This window comes from Mobula hypostoma, unplaced genomic scaffold, assembly GCF_963921235.1.
Source record: "Mobula hypostoma unplaced genomic scaffold, sMobHyp1.1 scaffold_60, whole genome shotgun sequence".
NCBI classification, from domain to species: domain Eukaryota; kingdom Metazoa; phylum Chordata; class Chondrichthyes; order Myliobatiformes; family Myliobatidae; genus Mobula; species Mobula hypostoma.
The window spans coordinates 12,825-28,776 of record NW_026948213.1 but is presented as its reverse complement, the minus strand read 5'-3'; the positions used below and the strand labels follow the sequence as shown (position 1 = coordinate 28,776).

Here is a 15,952-nt window from a genome sequence, read left to right as displayed (position 1 = left end):
AGAGTGGTGAGTGCGTGGAATGGGCTGCTGGCGACGTTAGTGGAAGCGGAAACAGTAGGGTCTTCTAAGAGACTCCTGGATGGCTACATGGAGCTGAGAAAAGTAGAGGGCTATGGATAAAGCCCAGGTAATTCTAAGGTAGTGACATGTTCGGCACAGCATTGTTGGCTGAAGAGTCTGTATTGTTCTCTAGGTTTTCTATGTTTCTATGTTTTTATTCTCCCTGTCCTGCTGAGTATTTCCCATGTATACTGTTTAGTGGACATGAGACTGCGGATCTGCAGGGCCAGGCATTCTTCTGGATGATCTCGGTGAGTTGTCCAGCATTCGTGGTATAGTAGGGTGAAGAAATTATTTATCTTTGATTAGAAACGCTGAGTCAGCTTTGCGAGACCTTGATAACTAACCCCCACCACCCCTACAACGTTGCTGATCGACATGCAGTAGGTTTCTTTTGTTTTATTCTGTTACGTACCCTGTAACTGGGTTGCCAAACCAGCAGAAATGGACCACTTAGTTGGAGTCTGGTTTAACAGAAATTAATAAAGTTTTATTAAAGAAATAAGTAACACAGTACTCTAATCGTAAGGATGTAAATGAAACAGGTTAGCAATGATAATACACACGTGTACACAGAACTAGGGTAACAGGAATCAGCCAAGCTCTATCGCAGTCTAGGGGTAAAATGATCAGTCTCAAGTGACGCAGAGTTCAGTTCAGCTTCGTACAGTTTGCAGTAATCGCTGTTGTGCTGTTGGAGAGAGAAAGAGAATGCAAATTTTGATTCAAACAGACCTTTGATGTTCTTCGCAGTTAGCTTTCGGGTGAACCCTTTTATGTCTTTTGTGGTCACCGACTGTGACCCCTCCGTTCCGGATACGACCGTTCTTCCGCGGTGAACCTGGCACCCAGGCAAGGGCGGACACACACACCAGCTTCCCGCCGATCGATCCTTTTCACCCTGTCAGTCTATGGTCGGTTCCCTCGAACCAGACCTCCAACTTCCACCAACTTGTAGGGGGACAACGCTCTTCCAGGGTCTCGTTATCTCGTGATCTCGTGGTGTGTGTCGTGCCTTAGCGAACCTGTTCTTTTTATCCCCCTGCTGGGGTATCGCCTGTCCATCAAACTTCAAACAGTTCATATTCAAAACAATCGATCTGTCAATATCTGAAATGAGTTTCTTTCTCGTTAATCTCTCTCTTCTCTCTTATTAGCATTTTGAACGTTTCTCCATTGTTTCCCTTATCTCTTTCATCAGCATCAATCTTCTGATAACTTGGTTTTTCGTCACAATTCTGATTCACTGCAACCAAATTTACTTTAGTGTATGAACATATTCTGATAAATTAAATTGATACAAGAGCTTTGTGCTGCACTATTTGTTGTTTACTAAGTTCTGAGTTGAGGCGTCTAACATTTTGACTCTTTCTTTGTTCCCATGGAAGATGTTCAACAGAAACACAAGGAGACTCTGCGGGCACAAACTTAAACACTGAGCGTGAACACGATCCTGATGATGGAGAAGGTGAATGTTTTCCAGCTGGTTGATCGATATGCTGAGCTCACAGTCATTTCTACTATTCGTGATTGGAGACTGGCGGAACACGAGCTGCTGGCGAGAGGCAGAGACCACGAGGAGTGGAGAAAACAACATCTTCGCAGAGAGCTGGAAAAACTCCGGACTGATCAGTTGTTCCAGAGCAGCTTTTCCCAAAGTAAATGCAAATCTGGGAGTTCGACAGCATTGGCTGGAGTCCCGGGGATCGGGAAAACAACAATGGTGCAAAAGATTGTTTATGACTGGGCCACGGGGAAAATATACCAACAATTCCAGTTTGTCTTCAGTTTCAAATTCAGGGATTTAAACTCCATTAACTGCAGAATAAACCTGAGGGAACTGATTTTGGATCAGTATCCTTACTTTGGCAATTTCCTGAGACAGGTTTGGAAAAACCCAAAGGATTACTGTTTATATTCGATGGCTTGGATGAATTCAAACATAAAATCGATTTTGCTGACAGTCGGAGAGACACAGAACTTCAGCACCAGTGCCCAGATCCGGAGTGGTGGTGTGAAGTGTCGGATATTGTGTACAGTTTAATCCAGCACAAGCTGCTGCCAGGCTGTTTAGTGCTGGTGACCACCCGTCCCACTGTGTTACATTTATTAGAAAAGGCAGAAATCAATGTCTGGGCTGAAATCCTGGGATTTGTCAATGAAGAACGGAAGGGATATTTCATCAGGCATTTTGAAGATAAGATGGTAGCAGAAGCTGTTTTCAAACACATGGAGGAGAACGAGATCCTGTACACCATGAGCTACAACCCCTCCTACTGCTGGATCCTCGCTCTGGCACTGGGACCCTTCTTCACACAAAGAGTCAGGGACCTGCAGCGGGTTCCCAAGACCATAACTCAACTCTATCCCTACTATATTTACAACATCCTGAAAAACCACGGCCGTGAGATTGAGAACCCCCATGACGTGTTACTCAGGGTTGGTCAGATGGCCTTCAGAGGTGTGTTTGACAAGAAGATTGTAGTTACAAATGGAGATTTAATCAACTACAATCTGAAGCCTTCCCAGTTCCTGTCTGGGTTCCTGATGGAGCTTTTGGAGAGAGAGGATTCTCCCTGATGTGTGGTGTACACATTCCCACACCTCACCATCCAGGAGTTTGTAGCTGCACTCGCACAATTCCTGAATCCACATCCCGGGGATATCCTGAAATTCCTCACTGAAGCCCACAACACAACAGATGGCCGATTTGAGGTGTTTCTCCATTTTGTTGCTGGCCTCTCCTCTCCAGTGACAGCTCGGGGCCTGGAGGAGTTTCTGGGACCATTTCCCCGTCAAACAACCTGCCGGGTGATTGACTGGGTGAGGGAGGAGGTTAAACACCAGAGTGGGAACACGAGGAATAACGGTGGTAAAAGGAGCCTCCTGAACACACTGCACTACCTGTTTGAGTCTCAGAATCGTGGGCTGGCTCAGGCCGCACTGGAATCTGTGGAAACACTTTCATTCAGTAGAATGACACTGACCCCGATTGATTGCGCGGTCCTGTCTCATGTCATCGGACTCTGTGATACAATAAAACATATCGACCTAATTGGCTGCCACATTCAGTGTGAAGGAATCCAGCGGCTGGTACCTGGGCTGCACAAATGCCAGGAGTTGGGGTAACTTCACTTATTTCTCAGTCTGATCTGTGAAAGTATTTCATTATTTTGTTTTAACGTAAAGGTAAAGCAGATTATGAGTTTTTGTGACAAATTGCTAGGCGATCGGTCAGTAAATCAAGAACGGGAGTGCCCTGTGGTTTCGTGTATAGAGATGTTGGAGACTTCAGATGAGCGAACAATGGCCGTTGGTTTAATGGTAGTAAATCACACGAATGGCCGTGTTTCTCACTGCCTGTGACAGGTCCATTGACAATGTTCCTTCTCACTGACATCGACACCAGCACTGACTGCAGCAGGTGTGACGGATCTGCGCACCCTCTTCCCGATGAAGTACAAGAGAGGGTCAGAGGAATGTCCCAGTGAGAGGGAGAGAAATACCTCTCAGAATATCCTTCCCAACCCCTCTCCCTGCGTGGGACTATTACGATCACTCCAGCAGTATGACTTCATTCACTGCCAGATACCCAGCACTCATGTGGGCATCACCTCTTCCAATTGTGGGGTTCAATTCTGACCAACCCTCCCCGTGCGATCTACGTCTGCATCACATCCTGTTGTGGAATCTCGCTTCCCCATCCGCCTTCCACCTATGGGATCTCTCTCTTTCATCCGCCTTCCTCCTATGGGATCTCTCTTCCCCATTCCCTTTCCTCCTATGGGATCTGTCTTTGCCATATCCTCTTCATCTTGTGGGATGGCTCTTTACTTATCTTCCTTCATTGTGGGATCTCGCTTCCCTATCCCACTTCCTCCTCTGGGATCTATCCTCTGCATACATTTATCCTCCTGTGGGATCTCTCTTCTCCATTCTCCTTCCTCCTGTGGTAATTATCCACTCAATCCCCCTTCCTCCTGTGGCATCTGTCTTCCACATCCCCCTTCCTCCTGTGGGATTTCTTTTCTCCATTCCCCGTCCTCCCATGGAATCCCTCTTCTCCACCCCCCTCGTCCTGTGGGGATATCTCTTTCCCATCTCCCTTCCTTCTGTGGCATCTTTCTTCTCTATTCCCCTTCCCTCCCGTGGTATCTCTATTCCACATCTCCCTTCCTCCTGTGGGATTTCTTTTCTCCATTCCCCGTCCTCCCATGGAATCTCTCTTCTCCACCCCACTCGTCCTGTGGGGATATCTCTTTGCCATCTCCCTTCCTTCTGTGGCATCTTTCTTCTCTATTCCCCTTCCCTCCCGTGGTATCTCTATTCCCCATCTCCCTTCCTCCTGTGGGATTACTCTGCCTATCTCTTTTCCCTTGGCGGGCTTTTCTTCCGCCATCTCCCATGGACACGTTCTCATCCACAACTCTTCCTCCCTGTGGGACTTTTTCCAGCCCTTCAACACTGCAGCTTTCTACCATCTAGTCAGGACTTTTTTTCCAAACATCGGGGAATGAGACAGAATATAGAAAGTTTACAGAGTCACACCGACAGGCTAAATTACTAACATTCGGAGCTGGGCAGTGAGGGACATTGACAGTCATGTGAATTGGTCAGTGATTTACTGAAGGGTTTAATGATTCCTGAAATACCGGGTGAGAGGAATTCCCTCAGAACTATTGTCTGAATCAATTTGTTCATGGATTTGTCTGTTTGTGTTTAGACTTGGGATGAATAAACTGGGAGATTCAGGAGTGAAACTGCTGTCTGCAGCTCTGAGGAATCGAGAGTGTAAAATACAGACACTATGGTAAGTGCCAGACTATATTGCAGTTATAGTCACTGGGTATCTGACACTGAACATTAAGCTGATCAGTAATTGTATTACTGATAAACACTGGGAATTTCTAAATCTCCTGTCTCTCTGTGGCCTTTACCCACACTCTCCCTTTCATCTACAGGCTGAGCAATGTCGGTCTCACAGATTCTGGTGCCGAGCATCTTGCCTCCGCTCTCAGTACAAACCCTTCACTGACGGAGCTGAACCTGAATGAAAATGAACTAGGAGATTCAGGGGTGAAACTGGTGTCTGAAGCTCTGACGAACTCGGAGTGTAAAATGCAGAAACTGTGGTAAGTGTAAGACTGTGGGAGATTGTGTTTACAGTCACTGGGTGTCTGATGCTGAACATTAATGTGATCAGTAATTGTCTTATTGGTAAACATTCGAGATTCATAGCGTCCACTGTCTCTCGGTGTCCTTCACCCTCACTCTCTCTCATCTCCAGGTTGTACAAGGTCGGTCTCACTGATGCTGGTGTCGATGATCTCGTCTCCGCTCTCAGTGCAACCCAATCACTGGCAGAGCTGGATCTAGGATCAAACTCGCTCACAGATCAATCTGTCCCCGCTCTTCGCCGCCTCATACTGGCCCTCCCGAGTCTGGAGCGGATCTGGTGAGTGATTGTATTCATATTCAATGTCATAAAGTATCAGCGGATCCGCCGGGTTCCCGTTTGTGTTTGTGAATGTTGTTGAAACATTAACCCTAGTCCTCTGTTGCTGACACTGTTGTGTAATCTGTTATTTCCTCTTCATTCTTCCATCTGTTTCAGGCTGTGGGACAATCGGATCAGTTGGACCGGGGAAGAGGAACTGAAGTCTCTGCAGGAACTCAGATCCGGACTGAGTCTGATACTGTGAACATCTGAATGTGTGCACATCCCCACCCACAGTTTGACAGACTCTCCGCCCACCCCCTCCCCCGCACCTTTAATGGCCGCGTGACAGATTTAATTCCCAAAGTTTCTAACGGATCCCGTCTCCAGCAGCGCGCTCTGTGACGTCAGAGTCAGTTCCAGAGGACGTAATTCCACCTCCGGATCAGCGGAACTGCCTCCGATGTATGTTCAGTTCGGAGAGCTCCCCCAAGCGATGCCCTGGGTAATTACACAGACAGTAAGAGCCCGGAGGCAGTGCTCATGGGACACCAGTCCCGGGATGGGGTAATCCGGGGAGTGAATCCTTTTGCTCACTTTGCTGAGGACGGTACATTCTGCAGTGTGGCCGAAATAATAATGTTAAACTGACAAATACCCACAACCTCAAATTGAAAAACAAACTGTAGCCACATGTCCTTTAGAATTATCCCCATCTGATCTTAAATTCATGGCCCATTCTACTTGAAATTTCAACCCTGAAGAAAAGATACTGTGCCGCTCATAAACTCAGAAACATCAGTCAGATCTACTCTCAGCCTTCTCCGCTCCAGAAAAAACAGTCACAGTTTGTCTCAACTCCCGTCATCGCGCATGCCCTCTAATCCAGGTAGCATCCTGGTTAACGTTTTCAGTATCCTCTACAAAGACTCGACATCCTTCCTCTAGTGGGGCCACCAGAGTAAATGCATTACTCCGGGTGCGACCACACTTTGTTAAGCTCTCCACCTTTCTTGTAATACCACGAGCACTTACCTTATTAAGCAGCCTTATGTGCAGCACCTTATCAAATGTCTTCTGAAAATCCAAATAAACAATAACCACTAACTCTCCTTTGTCTGTATTTGCTGTTATTTCCTCAAAAACTGCATCAGGAAAGAGAGATTTCCCTCCCAACCACAATCTCCTGTCTTATCTTCATATCCTTTCATGCTCTGACTAATCAAGATTCTTCAGAGGCTGCCAATGGAAGATCTAATAAGGAGACAAATTAATGAGTTTCATAACAGAATAAGTACGAAGAAGCTAATTTCCAAGGCTGAAGTATGTAAAATGGGAGACCATAGATTGCAGGTGAGGAATATGAGTTTTAGAGGAGAAACAAAAAAAAATTCTTATCACCCCTTGAGTGTCTGCATTCTGAAACACATTGCCTGAGTTGTTGGTGAACAGACACTCATTCAGGGCTAGGCCAGCACTTGTGTTTCTTTGTTTTGTGGCTGCCTGTGAGAAGATGAATATCCAGTTCATAGATGGCAGACATACTTTAATCATGAATATATTTTGAAATTTGAAATTGCCATGACATTGTCAGCTATGAACTTTGGTCAGCCTGGATATGATGGGCTGAATAGCCTGTTTCTGCTCTATGGGAAATGGGTAGAGTCAAAAAGTACGTTGGACTGAGACAAAATATCTCTGACTGTGTTGCTTTGACCTCAATCATCAGAGGAAAGCATATTGAAACTCATCTTCTCACCTCGCAGATTCCTTTCTCTCCAGCCCTTTATCTTTCCCAGCTACCTGGCTTCACTTATCATCTTCCTCCTTTCCCCCATCCCCATCTTTTTATTCTTCTGTCTTCCCCGTTCCTTTCCAGTCCTGGAGAGGGTCTTGGCTCAAAAAGTCGACTGTTTATTCATTTTCACAGATGCTGCCTGACCCTGTGTGAGTGTGAGTGTTGCTTTACACACAAGTTCAGACATTTCTGGGCTGTATAAAAGTGCCAGGTTAATAATGACTGTGGATTTCAATCATCCTGTCACTATTGTGCAGGAACAGAAAGAAGAGTTGGAAAAGAGCCAAGTTGTGGAATGTGATTGAGAGCACAGTCTTTAATCAGCATGTGGCAAACCGAGCAGGAGAGGAGGTGGTTCTGAACCTACACTTAGAAGATGAACTGTGTCTAACAGAGGAGTTGCTAGTGATATATTGTGCGGGGGGGGGGGGGATGGATTAAACTGGAGAAAGGGCAAATGTATTTCAAAAAGGATTAAAACCAGACTAGATTCAGTGAGAAAGGAAATTGAGAACAGTCAAAGTTATTGAAAGATGAGATAATGAAATGCAAAGAGAGAAACATCCCAATTGAAAACAGTCGTAAAGCCCAATGTCCATATATGTTATCAATCACCCATGGATGAAGCAATACAGAAGTGGCTAAGGACAGATACTAACAGCTGATGACCAGGTGTGTGCAGGAGTGAGACTAAAATTGAAACTGGAATGGCAAAGTTTGCAAGAAAACACATTCAGCTGAAATCAATTGCACCTTTTGATATTGGATTGGTATTGAATTTGGGTCCTGTTAGTGACCATCGGTGAAGGGGACAAGATACAAGTAAATACCCAATCACTTCTTTGTATCGGTCTCTGTGTAAGATGGGACTGATATTAGCATTTCACTAAATGCTAACGTAAAGCTGATGCAGGATCTTCAACCTGAAATGTTAGGATCACAATCAGGTTTAATATCACTGGCAGACAGTATGAAATGTTATGAAATTTGTTGTGTGTCAGCAGTTTTGGTTCAGAATGTTGTTCGCTTCAATTGTTTGTATGATTTGTGTTTTTTTTCTTTCTCTTGTGCATTAGGTTTCGTTTTTTTTTTAATTTGTATTTTTTTTTAAATTTGGTCTTGCTTTATGGCTACCTGTTAGCAAACCAATCTCAAGGTTGTATAATTTATGCATTCTTTGATAATAAATATACATGATTGACTTGAAATTTGTTGCTCAGTGGCAGCAGTATGTGGTAATACATAAATATTTATTTACTCTAATTGGTCATTCTTAGTAAGAGGTTAAATTAGTACACAAAAAGAGAAATAAAATAGTAAGGTTGTGTCTGTGTCCGACACTGAGTGATCAGCAGCACTGAGGCTCCACAGCGGACTGTCTTGTCTCCCTTTCTCTTCACCATTTACACCTCGGACTTCAACTACTGCACAGAATCTTGTCATCTTCAGAAGTTTTCAGATGACTCTGCCATAGTTGGATGCATCAGCAAGGGAGATGGGGCTGAGTACAGGGCTACGGTAGGAGACTTTGTCACATGGTGTGAGCAGGATTATCTGCAGCTTAATGTGAAAAAGACTAAGGAGCTGGTGGTAGACCTGAGGAGAGCTAAGGCACTGGTGACCCCTGTTTTCATCCAGGGGGTCAGTGTGGACATGATGGAGGATTACAAATACCTGGGGATACGAATTGACAATAAACTGGACTGGTCAAAGAACACTGAGGCTCTCTACAAGAAAGGTCAGAGCTGTCTCTATTTCCTGAGGAGACTGAGGTCCTTTAACATCTGCCGGACGATGTTGAGGATGTTCTATGAGTCTGTGGTGGCCAGTGCTATCATGTTTGCTGTTCTGTGCTGGGGCAGCAGGCTGAGGGTAGCAGACACCAACAGAATCAACAAACTTATTCGTAAGGCCAGTGATGTTGTGGGGATGGAACTGGACTCTCTGACGGTGGTATCTGAAAAGAGGATGCTGTCTAAGTTGCATGCCATCTTGGACAATGTCTCCCATCCACTACATAATGTACTGGGTGGGCACAGGAGTACATTCAGCCAGAGACTCATTCCACCGAGATGCAACACAGAGCGTCATAGAAAGTCATTCCTGCTTGTGGCCATCAAACTTTACAACTCCTCCCTTGGAGGGTCAGACACCCTGAGCCAATAGGCTGGTCCTGGACTTATTTCATAATTTACTGGCATAATTTACATATTACTATTTAACTATTTATGGTTCTATTACTATTTATTATTTATGGAGCAACTGTAACGAAAACCAGTTTCCCCCCTGGGATCAATAAAGTATGACAATGACTATTCATGAGTTCAATGTGCATTCAGAAATCTGATGGCAGAGGGGAAGAAGCTATTCCTGAATTGTTGAGTGTGTGCCTTCAGGCTCCTGTTTCCCCTTGTTACTGGTGTCACGAGCAGTTATGCTGTAAGGAAGGTGAGGATACATCAAGGTTGCAGGATCTTCATGTCGGAAACCTGCTAGACTGGCGCAAAGTCCATCCTGTCCTTTAAATGAGGCAAGAGAGGAAATAGGGCAAGCTGTATTTTCCAATGCTCAAGATGTAATAAAATATGGTACGTACATAGGGTATGATATTGGCATGATACCAGGGTATGGCGTTGTAATTGCAATGACAGAATGATTCATTGGCTTTAGAAAACCATTTGAAAATAGTTGGAAGTGCTAAAGTTGGAGGTCTGTTGGGGTGTAAGTTCATCAATTGCAGTCAACACAAACCTGCAAAGAGATGTTATCCTCAACAATGCTAACTCGTTGTTCTTTTGAGAAAGCCAATCGGGTGGATTGATGGTGATACTTGATACACAGATTCTGACTGATTGATCCAAAAGCACAGATTCTGACTGATTGTTGCCTGTGCTATCCTAGGGAAAATGGCATAATAAAAATGTAAGTGAATGAAAGGATGCTTCAGCTGTTGTTCTGCAAGTCTCAGGGACTCGCTGGTCCTTTACTTCATGCCGTTAATATGAAAAATGCAGCTAACAGGTTTTCTGATACCAACAACATTCTTTGCTTTGAAGAATAAAGGTCTGCAGGAAAACACTGTGGAAAGTTTAGATGGGAACACAAGCAGCAAACAGAAATATTCCTGGAGAAATCCGATAAAATCAGCACAGAGATATTCATACAAGGTGAGGCAACATGGAATAACTGAAGCATAGTAAAAAATGTAGAGGGACAGAGGATCTTGAATACATTTAATCCTGCAGTCTTGCAGCTCCAAGAGAACAGAACCCATGGGAGAAAGGGAAGGGGGAGGAGCACCAGAAGGTAATAGGCAGGTAAAGAGGTAAGATCAGAGACAGAAATAGGAATGGGTAAACGGTGAAAGGGAAGTAATCATGGAAGTTAAAGTGAGGATCCAACGGAGGATAAAGTGGGATAGAGTGTAAACAATCTCAGCAAGGTAGGTCTCTGAAGAGAAGTCTTTGAAGATCATAGCTTCCCTTTGCACAGCAGGGGACTGGAGACATTTGGCATTACAAGCATGCTAATGAAGGATTCAAGGGTAACAGTTACTATACTTATCTGTAACCGCTGGTCAATTTCTGTATAGAAATAGCATTTCTGTGTTCAAATTTCTAAACAGTGTGTGGCCAGAGGCAGGCTGTTCTCCTTGTGCATAAGTAAATGAAAACTGATTGAGGAGTTAATTGGTGATGACAAAGCCACTATCCAGGCTAAGCAGATAAGAAAGTGAAAGACTACTGAGATTCACTGGTATTCAGAGACATTCACGAGTCTTGAAATCATATTGTGGTGAAGCACAGCTGTAAATGCTCTGCTACTTCAATATTCAATTCCATTGAATATTGAGGGACTTGACCTTGTTTAACAAACTCTCAATGCTTCTCCAGTGCAGATAAAGTCAGTGTGGAGTCTTCACTGATGATTTGGGAATCCCCTGTGCTCTAGTTTCTTCCCTCATGCCAATGAAATGCGAGTAGGTGAAATGGATATTGTAAATTCCCCATCATTCCATGCTGATGGGAAACAAGCACAGGGGAACTCTTAGGAGACTATGAAAAATAAAAAGTTGCAGGGTTACGATGAAATAAGCAAGAGGGGGATAACGTAGAACACTGAAGGGTAGCATTAACAAAACGGGAGGAATAGCCTCTGTCATTCCCTGAAGGCGCAGTCAGTCATTTAGAAACAGTCTCTTGCCTTCTGCCATACGAGTTTTAAATGGACCTTGAATCCATGAACACTACCTCACTACTTTTTAAATATATATTGTTCCTGTTTTTGCACTCTTTGATCATTTAATTATGTATATATATATACTACTGGAATTGATTGATTTTTTAAAATTTTTTTTCTTTCTATATTGTCTTCTACTGCTGCTGCTAAGTTGACAAATTTCACGACACATGCTGGAGATAATAAACTAGATTGTGATTCTGACATGACTTGTACAGAAGGCAATTGTTCAGTGTTCATGTTGGAACTATGAGTCACTCCAACAAAGAAAAGATGCAATGGTAAAACTGAATGTGCAGAATCCATGTACGAGGAAGCACTCTCTTGCTTGGATTTTAGACTTACCTGTATCAAGTTATGACAGTGTAATTGTAAGGATCTAGCCACATGTGCAGACAACCTGCTGCATCAAACTGTACATGCTGGACAGTTTGCTTCAGAGGAACATATGGGGCAGAGTCCATTACGGAGACTGATGACTCAGGATATCACAGAACTTCCGCTCACCCCTGACACCTCTGTGTGAATGAGAGCAGGGACATACCTGTGCAGTACACAGTGTTATCACCAGGTGTCGGCTTCAGCAGATACACAAAGTAGCCAATGCAATTTTTGATCTTAATATCCAGACAAGCGTTGCTGTTTTGACTCGTGCCCTGTCCACTCACAACAGATTCAGGATTGGTGTTTCCATTCTCGGTGAAGCAAACCCTTCTCATCACCTCCCCCTCTGCCACAGCAGGATGGGAACCTGGAATAAGGATAATACAAGTTTAATTATTATTCAACCATCCATGAATACAGCCAAACCAAACAATGTTACTCCACAGCCAAGGTGAAAGAAAACATTGCCAACAGTAATACACAGCAGAAGGCACATATAACATATATCGGATAGCAGTTAAACAGTCACTCAATACTATAATACAGCCCAATTCCCCGAGCCCATGAATGGCAAGAGCAAGCCCACAGCAATATGCAGTCAAACCCAGTCCAGCTCATCTTCCACTGAGTGGCCACTGGAGGGCAGCACCGATGCCAACACGATCACCACGTCACACTGTCTCCGGCACTGACTCCGATGTCTCTCTCCTGGACGGCTGCAAACAGGCGACACCACAGCATGATGCCCGGTCCTCACTACAGCTGATCCCACCAATAAACCAGTGAACCAGACATCCAGCATTCCATATTACCAATGTCCAACAGGGCCTTGCGATCATAGGAGAAACAACTAAAACCCTATCACTGGCTGTTAGACTGCACACCACCTTCGTACACCAACTCTGACGGCAACACGGACCCCAACAAGTCCAGCTCCTCCACCAAGGAGCAACACGCTGATGGAGTAGACCTGCAGTACTTCAAGTAATTCTGAATGTCCAGCTTGTAATTGAAAGAAAAGATGTTTTAAAAAAGACAAGATTTTATTGGCTCTGCATCTGTGTGTGCTGCCATCTTACCAGACGGCAAACAGAGTAACTTGTACCCAGTGCCATGGGGAATGTGAATTTGCACCATTCTAATGCAGGTTTCAGATTCACCCATGATCTTTCAACCCCACCCCACCCTGCAATCCAAACTCACTGCTACAGATCCAGGTCCCTGAGATCAGCCCCTGCTGGTGAGAGCCTGTGGGCCCAGGGCTTGGACAAGAAACTCCAGCCTCACCCCGATGCACATTAGACAGCTGGTGAAGATGCACCACCAGGCCAAATGATCACATTTCAAACAAAACATTGTTTCACAGAGAGATGGTCACTTGTTGAACACTTATTGCAGTTAACCATAATACAGGACCAAAATAAACATGATCAGTTCACCCTCTACAGTTGGCTCCAGCTGCTAAGGCCTTGTAGTTCTTCAGGTTTACCCTGGCAGTCAGGGAAGTATTGGAAGATGCAGCAAGGCAAGGGTTAAGGTAGTGTTCAGGCAAAGGTAGTTTATGCAACATGCAGAAAATGCTGGAGAAACTCAGCAGCATCAATGGAAAAGAGTAAGTGATTCAAGCCGAGAATTTTCATCAGGACTGGGGAAAAGAAAGATGAGAAGACAGAACCGTAAGGTGGGGGAAGGGAGGAAGAAGTACAAGGTGGTAGGTGATCGGTAAAACCGGGAGAGGATGAGGGTTGAAGTAAGGAGCTGGGAAGTCGATTGCTTAAAGAGATAAAGGGCTGAAGAAAGGGGAATCTGACAGGAGAGGGCAGAAGCCCATTGAAGAAAGGGAAGGGGGAGGAGCACCAGAAGGTAATGGGCAGGTAAGGAGTTAAGATGAGAGAGGAAAACAGCAATGGGTGAATGGTGAAAGAGGGAGCAATTAAGGAAGATAAAGTGTAGAGCCAACAGAGGATAAAGTGGGATAGAACAAGATGAGTCTCTGAAGAGAAGTCTTTGAAGAGCATAGCTTCACTTTGCACAGTAGGGGACTGGAGCCATTTGTCATTACAAGAATGCAAATGAAGGATTCTATGGTAACAGCGTATACTAATTCTGAGTATTATTGGCCTTTTATTAGAGATTATATTGATGGTTAATATCAGTATTATTGTTGTGTGATTAGAGATTCATCATACAAATAGGCTTTGAACAAACACAATGTTACCAATTGGTCAATATCTGTAATCACTGGTCAATTTCTGTATAGAAATGGTATTTCCGTGTTCATGCAAATAGAGGTTTGAACAAACACAATGTTACCAATTTGTTAATATCTGTAGCCACTGGTCAATTTCCATACAGAAATGGCATTTCTGTGTCCAAACTTCAGAACTGTGGTGTGCATAAGTAAATGAAGGATGATTGAGGAGTTAATCAGCAACAAAGCCACTACCCAGGCTAACCAGATAAGAAACTCAAAGACTATTGAGATTCACTGATATTCAGAGACATTCACTGGTCTTGAAATCATATTGTGGTGAAGGACAACGTTAAAGGTTCTGCTACTACAGAATATTGAGGGACTTGTACTTGTTTACAACCTCTCAATGTTTCTCCAGTGCAGAGTTGAAATGTGAGGGACGTCCACTTAACATAAAGTAAAGAAATTATTTTTTGATTAAATTTATTTTTACTTAAAACACACCCTATCCATACTTACTGCAAATAATATAAATACATATGCTTCTGTACTTGGGAAAACATTTTACATTTAATCTTAAAATTGAAACAATTTAGATATAAATTAAGCATAAAAACAAATTGGAACACAAAGATTTAGAAAACACAAATTAAAGACAGATAATCGCAATGAAAAGCTGAATTTACATGATTTGAAATAGAAACAGCATCACTTTCAGTAACTATATTAGTTCATGATCTCTGGGTGCCCTGAGACAGGCCGGGCTGTTTGGGAACTGCTCCTCAACGGCAAGCAATGGAGACACAAAACCTTTCCTGGTCTGACCTGGAGCGATGTCAAAGCTCAAAGTTCGAAGTTCATTTAATAGCAAAATATGCATACTATATACAACTATTAGTTTGTATCCTTACTGGCAATCCCAAACAATAGGAAAAAAAGCTATAGAACCTGTTTTTTTTAAAAAAAGATTGTCAACAATCCGATGTTACAAACAACATAAGTAAGCAGATGGCATTCTGAACTGAAGTTTACAAAAGAGAATCCACAGCTGAATCAGGAACCCAGTTGTTCCAGTCCGTAGTCTCAGTGTGGTCAGCAGGCAGACCCACAACACCACTGCCAGAGAAGAACAGGAAGGTGGCACTCCACTGCCAGACTGCATTTGGATTCAGGGCCGGTGTATGGTTTGAGTGACTGTGGGAAGCATCTTTGACAGACGTGGAGATCAGTGTCCATGTTCAGGGGCTTGTTCAGAGACCTGGGTCATTATTCTGACCCTCCTCTCAGGAAAATTAAGCCCTACTGTTGTGAACTCTGAGCTTACCTTCCAACCAGCCTTGTCTCTTCCTGCAGCAACAACCTTGTGGAACTGCTGTCTCGGGGAGTTTCCATCTGCCGGAACTGAAATAACAATTGGAGAATGGAATGTGGCAGAGTATTCACTTTGAGAAATGAACCCTATCCTCACCCTGTCTGCTTTCAACCTTCCCCCATGCCATATAATTTTCTTTTTTAATTCTCCATCCCTATTTTCCATTTCTCCCTCCAGGTCACTCACTCACTGTGCAGAATGTGTCAGCTCTCTTATCCCTACAGTTGCCCGCTGACCCATTGTGACGACCAATAATCGGTCTTCCAGCAATTCCCCTTCCCACACCCTTCAATCTCCCTTCATGCTGGGTTTGAAGACATTATTCCCTCATTACCTGCTGAATCTGTACCATCCTTGTTCAAGGTTTTTGTCAGACGTACATTCTCCACTCGTGCTGGGAGAATTCATTCTCCTCCAGGACTGATCCAAGATGCTGTAATTTACACACGGATCACCCAGTGCAGAGTC

General features: G+C 44.0%; 1 protein-coding gene and 1 pseudogene across 1 annotated transcript; one reads left to right on the top strand and one right to left on the bottom strand.

Moving 5' to 3' along the window:
• LOC134341877 (NACHT, LRR and PYD domains-containing protein 3-like) overlaps nt 1–7,690 on the top strand; it is a 25,145-nt pseudogene extending 17,455 nt beyond the window's left edge.
• LOC134341886 (pancreatic secretory granule membrane major glycoprotein GP2-like) lies at nt 5,943–15,952 on the bottom strand. The gene is made up of 4 exons (XM_063039824.1): nt 15,819–15,952; nt 15,437–15,513; nt 12,079–12,285; nt 5,943–5,998 (listed from the first exon to the last, which is right to left on the bottom strand). Exons 1-4 carry the CDS (start codon nt 15,890–15,892, stop codon nt 5,943–5,945), a joined length of 414 nt encoding a protein of 137 aa, XP_062895894.1. The 5' UTR covers nt 15,893–15,952.

Coding starts and splice junctions, on each gene's coding strand:
- LOC134341886 (XM_063039824.1), bottom strand. CDS start 15,892: ATGAATTCTCCCAGCACGAGTGGAGAATGTACGTCTGACAAAAACCTT. Junction 15,514..15,818: donor GGATGGTACAGATTCAGCAG/GTAATGAGGGAA, acceptor TTGTTATTTCAG/TTCCGGCAGATGGAAACTCC. Junction 5,999..12,078: donor TAACACTGTGTACTGCACAG/GTATGTCCCTGC, acceptor GTAATTACCCAG/GGCATCGCTTGGGGGAGCTC.